The sequence below is a fragment of the Sorex araneus genome, chromosome 3 (assembly GCF_027595985.1).
Source record: "Sorex araneus isolate mSorAra2 chromosome 3, mSorAra2.pri, whole genome shotgun sequence".
NCBI lineage: Eukaryota > Metazoa > Chordata > Mammalia > Eulipotyphla > Soricidae > Sorex > Sorex araneus.
Window position 1 is genome coordinate 171,864,664 of NC_073304.1, and position 12,051 is coordinate 171,876,714.

The 12,051-nt window shown below is 39.1% G+C and overlaps 1 protein-coding gene across 3 annotated transcripts in view; it reads left to right on the forward strand.

Annotated features, from left to right (window-relative positions):
• Window positions 1–12,051, forward strand: part of ARHGEF12 (Rho guanine nucleotide exchange factor 12) — a 140,777-nt gene that overhangs the window by 84,375 nt on the left and 44,351 nt on the right. For 2 of the 3 annotated variants that reach the window (XM_055129918.1, XM_055129919.1), the window contains 6 exons: window positions 3,446–3,544; window positions 4,480–4,529; window positions 8,198–8,255; window positions 9,346–9,524; window positions 10,830–10,907; window positions 11,097–11,216. In XM_055129918.1, the coding sequence (XP_054985893.1) occupies window positions 3,446–3,544; window positions 4,480–4,529; window positions 8,198–8,255; window positions 9,346–9,524; window positions 10,830–10,907; window positions 11,097–11,216 (584 nt within the window). The remainder of the gene's footprint in view (window positions 1–3,445; window positions 3,545–4,479; window positions 4,530–8,197; window positions 8,256–9,345; window positions 9,525–10,829; window positions 10,908–11,096; window positions 11,217–12,051) is intronic. The other variant, XM_055129920.1, reaches the window with a different exon arrangement.

A 12,051-nucleotide genomic window follows, 5' to 3' on the forward strand; every position in this document is an offset into this window, starting at 1 on the left:
TAGGAAGATCAGGGACAGCTGCCCCCAACCAGAATAGTTCATAACACCAATAACCCTTGTTTTGTTTTGTCAGGTATTAAGCAAAAGGTCATATATATATGCATATATATATATACACACACACGTGTATATGCATATATATATTTATGTATGTATTCAAGTAAACTCTGTTAATACAGTAAAGCACTTAATTCCCATGGGCCCACCCCCCTCATTTTTTTATAGGCCTCCATTTTCTTACAGGGTGTGGAAACTGCTCAGGAAGTTGGGGGTGTTGTACAGTGGTGAAGTACTGGCTTTGCCTGAGTGTGGCTCTGAGTTTCACACCTGCCACTGCGAGGGAAAAACAGCCAGTTGATTTACTATAGAAAAGTCCAAGATTAGAAATCTTTAATTCCCTGATTTTCAGAACCTAGGAGGGTGCATTAGGAGGAGAACTGGAGGGATGGCCGGATAGAATACGACGATATGTGTGAAAAGTGTGTATGTGATAAATATCTATGTACATGCATGTATGTCGGTGTTACTTAGAGTTGTTTGGGCATTTATATTATTTATTTTTGGCTTTTGGGCCACACCTGGTTGTGTTCAGGGCTTCCTCCTGGCTCTGCCATCAGGAATCACTCCTGGTGGGTTCTTGAGACCATTTGGGGTGCTGGGGATTGAACCCAGGTCGGTCTTCTGCCAGGCAATTGCCCTCCTGCTGTGCTATCTCTCCTGTCCAGTTCTCTGAATCTTACACTTATTACACTTTACACTAGGAATTTATACAGAATGCCCTTTACCTTAGTTTTATGTATTCAGACCCATTCTCTTTACAGTTTTTTTTTCTGAATTGCTTGAAGGGAGCAATGAGAAGAATTAAAAAAAGTTGAATTTGTATGGGTTATCTCTCCTTTGCTCTCTTTATAATCTATTTAGGGGGTCAGAGATGTAACTCAGAGGAGCACATGCCTGAGGTGTGCAAGACACCAAGTTCAGCCCCCCATATTGGATGATCCCTCACGCACAGAATCATCAGGACCTGCAGTCCACTGAGGAGGTCTCAAAAACAACAGGAAAAACCCACAGTCTGCTCTCCTGTGGGGGGCGGATAAGTGAAATTCAAGCAATATTTAGTACTTAATAGTCTCTAGAATTGAGGGGGTAACGTTTTCTTTTCTCCTTTTTTTGGCCACACCTATTGGCTGGGGCCACTCCAGTTTCTGCACACAAGGTTTATCCCAGCAGTGCTCTAGGGATCAGACAGTGCCAGGAATTGAACCTAGGTTTTTACGCATGAATAGCCAGTGCTTTTTGCAAAAGGCAGATCCCTTGCCTGGTAACACATTTTTAATGTTGAAAATGAGCTTTCTGGAGTTACAATTTACATAAGATGCACCTGTGTTAAGCAGACTTAGATGAGTTTTGACAAATGAATATACTCACGCGACCATTATCTCAATTAAGACATAGAGTATGTCTGTCATTCTGAAAGTTCCTCTTGGTGTGTTTGCAATCTTTGTTACCTCAGCCTCTAGGGAGCCGTTCATCTGCTACTTGTCACTCTAGCTTCGCTTTGCCTGATATACTGGAATCACATACTATGAGATTTTGTATCTTTTTGTGATTCATTTCTGTTTGCTGCATGTGTGCCTCCTTTTTTTTTTGTACTTGATAAGTGATCCTTCATTTCTTGGCTACCAGTTTGCCGATGCATTCATCTACTGATGAACATTTGAGTTGTCTCTATTTGGGGCTCTTAGGAACAAAACTGTTATGAGTGTACATGAAGAAGTCATCATGTGGGCATGAGTTTTCCTTTCTCTTGGTAGTGGAATTACCAGGTTTTTTAAATGCAAATGGTTTGCCTTTATAAGAAATTGCCACACTATTTTCCAAAGGATTTGTTCCATTTTACTCTCTTACCAGCAATGTATGAGAGTTCCAAATTCTTAATTCTTGCTGACACTGTTATCAGTCTTTCATTTTTAGCTATTCTAGTTAGTGTATAGAATTATCTTATTATGGTTGTGATTTATGTTTTCCTGATGACTGCAGATGTTGAATACCTTTGCATGTGCTTACTGTCATTGATTTAACTTTTTTGTGATTTCTTTATTCAAAACTATTGTCTTTCAAAGAATTTGTCCTCCAATTCTGCTGTAAAATTGATTTCTATTTTGTTTTTTGGTTAGTATAATCTGGATTTAAGTTCTTTTACCTAATATTTATATTGTGAATAATTCCCTCAGCCTATGACTTGCCTTTTCATTTTCTTATCATTGTCTTTGGAGCTCTTTTAAGTTTATTGTTGTATAGGATTATGAATTGACGGTTTGTTTCACATACCAGGATCTGGTTATTCCAGTTTTTTAATTTCAGTAGACTTACATATGACATTTCATTAACAGCAAGAAAAAATACATATGCACATACACATTTGATATGTATACTATGATCATATATGCGTGTATAGTCATTAACACGTGCTCTCTTAATATACCCTTTGCTCCATAAATCAGACTTATTTAAAAGATGTGTTTTTTTTGTAGAAAAGCTGTATTTTGAAGCTTTAATTTTCTGGTCATCATCATACTTATGATGTTGTACATGTTTTGTATATTGGTATTCGATAAAACATTTAGACTTGCAAAGCTGAACGTGTTTGTTAAGTCTTGGCCAACAGAGAGTCAAGATCTTCAGATCTGATCTGTGACAGACTGTCCTAATCTGGACTCTGTCATGGGACATGCCTGCTACTTTGGTTTGGGCCCTTTTTCTCTCATCTGCCCTTGATTTTCATTTGCTGTATAACTAGAAGGGAAACATTCACCTCTAGAAATCAGGTAAGTTTATGAGAGAGAGGACAGAATTGTTTGAGCTCACAGATTATGTCTGCATCTTTCCTCCTTTGTTTATTTTTTCTGTGAGCCTGGGTCCTTCTTCCCTTTGAACTGTTCCCCTTTTCTCTCCTTTTATAAAGAAGAGCTGTGCAGGCGCTTTGCCTGTACTTCCTTCCTGTCTGTTTTCCTGAGAACATTTTTCTAAGAGTGAGATTGGATTTCTCTAGAAATGGAATATTCCTAGCCACAGGATGGGGGAGCAGATAAGAATAGGGGCACCAAAAAACTGATGGGGAGGATTTCATGTCATAGATAGATAGTACCAAAGGAAACAGGCTTTTCTTTAAACTCTTTCCCCTCTTACATTTCACCGTTTCCAGTTTGCCATAGCTGTTTTCAGTCTTGAAGCAACTCTTTACCTCTCCAGTGAGAAGCAAATTTACAGGACTCTGCAGTATTCTCATGTGTGTTTTGTGTATGGGGTTAGTGCTCTGATTCTGTGTATGGGTTTTGTGTGCTACCTTGGTTTCTCCTGCTAGAATGCAGTCCGTTGCTGATTTGTAATTGTTGTGTTTTTTCTCTTTATCTTTTTTCCTTCTCATCCCATGATTCTTGTGCAGGTCTTGTTCAGCGTTGTGTGATCATCCAGAAGGATGACAACGGATTTGGGCTGACGGTCAGTGGAGACAATCCAGTCTTCGTACAGTCTGTCAAAGAAGGCAAGGCATTTTTCACAATAGTCCTGTCACAACGACTGGGAATCTTCACTCATTTCTGGATTGTAGATCATGTGACCTGTTGTGCTGAATTTGTTTGTAGTGTCATAATTAGAGGCTATCATTTTCCCTAGTTTATTTTCCTTGTGCTTTATAGAGACAGAACAGCTTTTACATAGTTTGAGAAATGATGATAAGAATCCTTGGCCATGATGCTTTCTCCATTAAAACTTATAAAAGTTTGTGGAATTTTATTTTTCATGGCACTAGAGATATTTTGGTAAACACAAATTAAAAAGATGACTGAGACTCAAGAAGATCTTTTCTCTGATTGGCAATAGTAATATCTTCACCAGCTTGTGTGCTGGGTCCTGTAATTTGAAGTAGGCATTTTGTAGCTATCACCACATGTTATAGGTGATAATGATGTTCAGAGTTAAAATGAGATAATACAAGCCAGGGGCTGGAGCAATAGCACAGCGGGCAGGGCGTTTGCCTTGCATGCGGCCGACCCGGGTTCTAATCCCAGCATCCCATATGGTCCCCTGAGCACTGCCAGCGGTAATTCCTGAGTGAAGAGCCAGGAGTAACCCCTGTGCATCGCCGGGTGTAACCCAAAAAAACAAAACAAAAAAAGAAATTAAAAAAAATAAGATACAAGCCAGGCAAGGGATGTGGTTCAGTGGTAGAGCAAATGCCTCACATATGAAAGACCCAGGTTTGATCCCCAATGCTGAAAAAAAGAAAGAGACAGATAGTGAGACAGAGACATGATTCAAAGTCACATTGCTAGTGAATGTGATGACTAGTAATGTCGAATTTCATCTTAAGTCTTAAGACTTTTCCATGTTTTTCGCCACTTTGTTATACTGCCCATCTCTCAAGACTATTGGTGTAGAGAAATGAATTGCATCTAAGGTAATGTATTTCTCTTTTAGATGGAGCAGCCATGCGGGCTGGAGTACAGACAGGTGATCGAATCATCAAGGTAAGAAAAAGACTTTGGAATTTGTGGTTGAATTATAAAATAGTACATATTGATTATATTTTGACTATTTACTTTTATTTATTTACTTTTGGTTTTTGAGACACACCTAGTGATGTTCAGGGATTACTCCTGGCTCTGCACTAGGCAATGACTCCTGTTGGTTCTCTCATCTGAAATTTGTCCTCCAATTCTGCTGTAAAATTGACTTCTATTTTGTTTTTTGGTTAGTATAATCTGGATTTAAGTCCTTAACCTAATATTTATATTGTGAATAATTCCCTCAGCCTGTGACCTACCTTTTCATTTTCTAATCATTGTCTTTGGAGCTCTTTTAACTTTATTGTTGTGTAGAATGGGGGACCATTCAGAATTCCAGGGGTTGAACTTGGGCTAGCTACATGCAAGGCAAGTGCCTTACCTGCTGTACTATAGCTCCTTCCCCTCATACTTTGAGTTTTTAAAAACTAAGATTTTATTCTGTAGCCACTTGTAATGGTGATCTACCAACAGTCCAGGTGCTTTAATGTTAGAATGTGGAACTTTTAGGTCCCTGTGTTGCTGCGAGCTACTAGTGCCACACTCAGGAGACTGCGGACCTCCAGGGGTACACCTGTCAGTGTGTGGGGGACTATGTGGTGCCAGATTTAAACTCACATCCAGTGCACACAAAGCATGTGACCCAGCCACTGAGTTCTCTTCTCAGTCCCTGGCCAGAGTTTATATTAAGAGCAAAACATTGTATGTGATAAATTTGTTGATTATGAAAACTCAATTCACATCTCAAAATGAACATTTCCCTTTACTGAAGGATAAATGTTCATATATAAACAAATAAAGTTGGATAAATGAAAGAAAATTTCCAGATTAATCTGTTATCTGGGCTGGAGCGATAGTAGAGCGAGCAAGGCGCTTGCCTTGCACAGACTGACCTGGGTTCAATCCCTGGCATCCCATATGGCCTCCGAGCCTCTCCAGGAGTGATCCCTGAGCACATAGCCAGGAGTAACTCCTGAGCATTGCCAGCTGTGGCCCAAAAACCATTTTTTGAAAACCTGAATTTATCTGTTTCTAAGAAATTCTTATCAAAATATATTAATAGAAATGGGAAAGTACAGTATTATTTGTATTAATGATTTTCCCCCAAATGAACTTTTATAAAGGATCAAGAATCTCAGAAAGATGTGTTATGTATGTGAGTAAGTATGAGTTGAGTTGGTGTGGCTTCACTTAAAGCAAATTACTCTAGTGTCTAGACCCATCAGCTCTATTAGTAGAACACGGTAGAGTCAGAACAGAATTCCAATTTGGAGGGTAAGAATAATTATTTACTACTGTTGAGACAGTTAATAGATTGCTCAAGTCAAATTAGTATACAAGAAAGCCACCATGAACATATTTTCGTTTCTGTTTTGGGGCCACACCTTGGAGTTCCTTCCAGCTCTGTGCTTGGGGGCACTGGGTGGTGCTGGGGATTGAACCTGGGCCTCCCGCATGCAAAACTTTGTGAGGACCTCCCATGGACATGTTCTACACAGAACAACCTTGAAAAAAATATTCAAGGGCCCAAGGTGATAGTTGAGAGGCCTGGGGTCCATGCTTCACAAGCCTGAGCACTAGGAGGGGGTGACCCCGGAGCACAGGGGTAGGAGTAGCTCCCAAGCATCACTGGGTGTGGCTCAAAAACAGACAACAACAAAATGTCAACTTTTTTCTTAAAACATACAACAGGGTCTAATGTGGATTTGGTTGTCAGTTTCATGTACTGGGAATCCACATTTGGTGTGTTTTGGGTGTGGTAAAATGACTTCATACAAACCTGTATGAGTTTAAGGTAGAATCTGTTTGCATAGAAATTTGTATATGTCAGAAGTTAATCCATGTCCAGTCACTTTGCGTTTAGGAAATTATCTAAAGTGATGAATGTAAAAAAGTGAGATCTATATCATTTTTCCATACCTATATGGAAATTAACTTACTTCTGTCATGTTGAAACTTGTAAACTAGATCTAAATGTAGATGGCTGAGGGGGTGGAGAGATAGTATTGAGGATAGGGTGTTTGGCATGCAGCCTACCTGGTTCAGTCCTTGGCATCTCATTAGGTCCCCTGAGCACTGCCAGGAGTAATTCCTGAGTTGTGCCAGGTGTTGTCCAAAACCAAAACAATGCAAAAGTAGATCAGCCAAGACTTGATACATAAATTGCACTTCATTTACAATTTTAAGAAAGGAAGAGATAGGTCTTTATTTGCCTCTCTTGAAAGGAAGAATCAGGGCTGTGCTTACCTCTGTTGAAAGGTATGTGTTGAGAGGTGCCCAGTGATAGCGCACTTGTCTTGCACATGGGAGGCCCTGGTTTTGACTCTCAGCACCACAAAAAAGGGTAAGGGGCAAGGAGCTAGCTCAGGGATCGGGAAGCAGCTTTGCATGCACGTGGCTTGAGCCCCAGCTGGCGCTGATAGCCCTTGGCACCATTGAGCCCAAGCAGTGCTACACCACTGGTCCCTTGCATTGAACTGCATCGTTTAGTTGGTCAAGTATCACTGGGAGGTCCCTCCCTGCTGAAAGGTATTTACAATAATGTAGTTATAGGGGAAAAGAGCAGCTGTGATGTGTTTGCGTATCTCGTCTAAATGCTAGTGTCCCAAAGCTATCAAACACCATGGGCACTGGGCATCTGCCAGCACCTGCATCTCTGGCAGCATGGTTATTGAGCATGTGTGCTTCTGTTCACACACCAAGAGGTCAACTTGTAGGAATTACTATTATTTACATTAAAGAAAATATTAATGGCAGATCTATGTTTTATAGTTTTAATTTGAATGATTTAGTGGAGACTTGGATACCATTTAGCCTATCTAAAATTTAACTTTTCTTTGTAAAGATTAGGTCCTTGAAGAACTAAAATTATATTGTTTTTTGTAGATTTTTATAATTTCCACAACTGTTTTCATCTTTTAAAATATTTATTATGGGGGTTGGAGTGATAGCACAGCGGGTAGGGCATTTGCCTTGCACGCGGCCAACCCGGGTTCGATTCCCAGCATCTCATATGGTCCCCTGAGCACCGCCAGCAGTAATTCCTGAGTGCAGAGCCAGGAGTAACCCCTGTGCATCGCCAGGTGTAACCCAAAAAGAAAAAAAAATTATTATGGTTTTGACAAATTAGAAGTATGTAAACATTTCTATTTACAAGAGCTCTTCAGTGTGAAGCATTTGTAAATCTGTTGCATGATATGTTTTGTCTTTTGTTCTTATAAGATATAATTTAAATTAAGGCCAACTTATAGCAGTGTTTCAAATTTTTTTCCTGATTGTGATCCCCTTCCAACCTTGTTTTTTTTCCTGTGGTGCTCCCTGCCCTCTGGGTTGGCCCCGTAGTCTGTGACCTGCCATTTATGGGATTTTCACCTGTGGCCCCCTTGGAATATTCTGGGAACCAATGGAGACATGATCTCCAGTTGAGAAATATTGCCTTATAGAATAGTGGTAAAAGAAATACTAAAATGCATACATATATTAGATATACACAACCAAGTAAATATATACATATTTTAACATAACCTATTTACTTTTTAATTGATTATGGTATATGTACTAATTCCTGAGGTCAGTTTATCCATTATCTCAATAGAATGTACCTGTCATACACTATTTCCATTTTCTTACAGGTGAATGGAACTCTGGTGACTCATTCGAATCATTTGGAGGTGGTGAAGCTAATCAAATGTAGGTGAATGTTATTTCAGTTGTTTTCTGGGGCCCTTAAAGAAATGATCATCAAGCGTTTCCTTATAGGCCCAGTCAGTATGTTAGACATTGTGGGCCATATGGCGTTCTGCTAGATTCTGTCACTGAAGCAAGAAAACTGCTATGAATGCAAAGTAGAGTGAATGGGAATGGGTTGGAGAGAGAGCATGGCGATAAGGGTACTTGCCTAGCACATGGCTGAAAGATTACTTTGGCAGACAAAAAACCTAAATGAATGGGCATGGTGGCTTCAACAAAATGTAGCACTGTCTGTAGCACTATCGTCTCATTGTTCATTGATTTCCTCGAGTGAACACCAGTAACGTCTCCATTGTGAGACTTGTTGTTACTGTTTTTGGCATATTGACTACGCCAGGGGTAGCTTGCCAGGCTCTGCCATGCAGGCGGGATACTCTCAGTAGCTTGCTGGGCTCTTCCCAGAGGAACGGAGGAATCGAACCCGGGTCGGCTTCGTGCAAGACAAAACACCCTACCCACTGTGCTATCGCTCCAGTCCAACAAAATGTAATTTACCAAAGTAATTTGTGGACTGGATATAATCCCTTGGATAGATTAATGTGCTTATGCTACTATACAGTTAATGAATTTCTTCTTCAGTTTTTTAAAATTCAAACCTAACCACTTGCTGTTTTGTTTTTTCTCAGATTTCTGTGGAATATTTTTTGTTACTTGTTTTGTAAAGTTAGTTTTATATGGTATCAGTGTATTTTAGGACATTAGTCAGCCCCTCCTAATTAGTCACATATTTTAAAAAAACTGTGTTTAAGAACTCAGTTTAGTATAGCCATTTCTAAGTGTTTGATAAGAACTCATTCTTCTTTAAATTAATAAATATTCTTGGGGTTACAAATTTAGTTTGCCTGTAGTGAGTATCTGATCTTGTAGGTGATAATCCCGGGAAATTGACATTGTTATTTTAGAGTTAAGTTGTTTGCTAAAGACAGATGCTCAGTTTTCTTTTTCTGTGGCAATGAAGTCCTGTGCTGTAAGAAAGTCTGATGGTGTTGTTTTCCCTCTGCTCCCCTTTCTCCCATTGCCCCACCTTCAGCTGGTTCCTATGTAGCTCTCACTGTTCAGGGACGCCCTCCTGGGTCGCCCCAGATTCCGCTCGCTGAGTCTGAAGTGGAGCCACCAGCTACTGGACATATGTCTCCCCTCCTGACGTCCCCTCACTCGCCGGGTGCCTCTGGGAACATGGAGCGGATTACTAGTCCCGTGCTCGTGGGGGTAAGGCTGCTCTGCAAAGGCGTGGCTGGTGTGCAGTATTTCTGCTTTGTTTTTAAGGTGCTGAGCTGATAAGTTTAAATTCAAGATTCTCAATAACAACCTCGTGTGAAATTATATAGTGACTTAGAGTGGTTACAGAGTATTAGGTTAACAGGTTTAATGAAACAAATATGTGTACAAAATGGTGCCCCTGCAAAAATATATTAAAGATGACTGTTGTGTCCAAGTCCTTACTTTTCATAGATTGTGTACTTTAAGAGGACAGGAGTTCTTCATTTTCTTGTTGTGAATCCAGTGCCCGAAATACTATTTTTTCAAATATTATGTGCTTATTAAACCTTTGAGATTGAATCATGAGTATACAAGTACTTATTCTGCAACAAGGACAGTGTGTAAACAATACAAGGGAAAACAGTAAGTTCCATGAGGATTTGAAGGAGGGAGAAACTACATCTAGTTGTGATAAGGCCAGGCTTCCTGGGAAACTTTATTAATTTAATTGTCTTGTAAAACAGGTAACATTAAGTGATGGCAGTGGGGAGAAAGCAGCCCAGGTAGGGAAAGTTGGTAAATAGCCAAGCCAAGTACCAGGTATATTTGGAACATGACCAGATGCCTGTTTGCTTAGTGCCTGCTTAGGGTCTGTGTAGTGGGAGTTGAGCCTGAGGCCAGGACTGCTCATTCTGAAAGAAATCAACAATTCCCAGGCCAATATACATGCAATTAGATAGTAAAAATCCATTAAAAATGTTTTAAGCAGGAGAGAAATGTGATTGTAGTGGGAATTTAGAAGACTAATTTGATAAAATAGTTTGTGAAATAGAGAAGGCTACCAGGGGATGAGTCAGGCATTGTCTTAATATTTACAGTAGGGTCAGGACTGTGGCTCAGGTGGAGAACCTTTGCCTGGGAGGCCCCAAGTGCCATCACTGCTAGCCCAGCTCCCAGCAGGGTGGGCTGTGACTCCCCCGCAGGAGGATATTTGGCAGGCCTGGAAGTATGGGGAGTTTCCCCACTCAGGGGAACTAACTTCGAAGATCCAGGTTTCTTCTTAAGGAAACTAATTTCTCCAACTGGTATTGGTAGTTAGAGTTTTCTTTAAAAAAACTTAATTTTAGTAAGAGTGAAAATGAAAACCTGAAATTTCCTTCTCACCTCTTTTAAATATCTAAAAAAAGCCTTTCTTTAGAGTAGTTGGGACTGAAAAAATCTTAATAGGTATTTAAAATTGGAGTGGATGCATTATCTCATTTTAGCTTCATTTTCCCTGTTTTGGTTTTGTTTTTTTTGTTTATCTTTTTCTAGGAGGAAAACAATGTGGTTCATAACCAGAAAGTAGAAATTCTGAGAAAAATGTTACAGAAAGAGCAAGAACGGCTACAGGTACTAAATCAGAAATGGGGCTGTGCAGGCCAGTGGAAATGTGAGTTGGCAGAGTTGGGCTGGTGGTTATCATAACCCTAGTCCAGCAGCATTGTGATCAGTGCTGTTAGCTCTTTTGTTAAGAATGGACTTTTAAAATATCTTCTTGGCGTCCGTTATTAATTCTCAAAATATTTTTATAACTTTCAGTTATTGCAGGAAGATTACAACCGAACACCTGCCCAAAGATTGCTAAAAGAGATCCAAGAGACCAAGAAACACATTCCTCAGCTGCAAGAGCAGCTATCCAAAGCCACAGGCTCTGCTCAGGTAGCATCATTGTTCCAAGTGCTACCCAACTTTTGCAGGAGAATTTTCTTCTGGGAATGTGTCAAAGAATATTGTAGTTGCCTTTTTTTCCAAGTTATTTTTTCTAGCATAGACTGATAGGATGTCCTGTGTAGAATGTTATAAAAATAATTATTAACTAAAAGAAATGTTAACTTCTGTTTGCTTGCTTATATGTTTCTTTGTTCCATAATAATTTTTTCTAAAAATTGAGTGCTTTTGTTTTGATGTGAAAAACTAATAAGGAATAGTTAGATATGTATATTTACATTTTTGAGATTCATTCTACCATATGTAAGAGAACTGTATGTAAGAGGAATGTAAGATTTGTGCTAAAATATATGAACAAGCCTATTCTCATTTAATCTGTATAATAATCCACTTAGCTTTTGTTTTTCCATTTTCATATACACTTACAGAAACTTCGATTAAATTACATATAGCCTAAAAGTGATAGAACTTGAATTCAAGTTCAATCTGATGAATTAAAAATATTCTTAATAACTACATATTTCAGTTTTAAAGCATTTCAATAGAATGCTACATGGGTAAATTGTGGAGGTAACGGTATCATTCAAAATAACAGCTCAGCATTTACATAAGTAAACCAGATTTATATGCTGTAATTTTCAGAGTTAGAATAGTAAAAGTTCTATATATTAAAGCAAAATGGGCAAATAGAGTATCCCTTTTAAAATATAAAAATTTTAAAAATAGAGTATCCATTTTAAAATTGGTAAAAGCTGATGAGATTTTTTTTCCTTCCCATATTGGGCCTGTAAGTGAAAGCCATGGAGTCATAGAACTGAAAGAAATC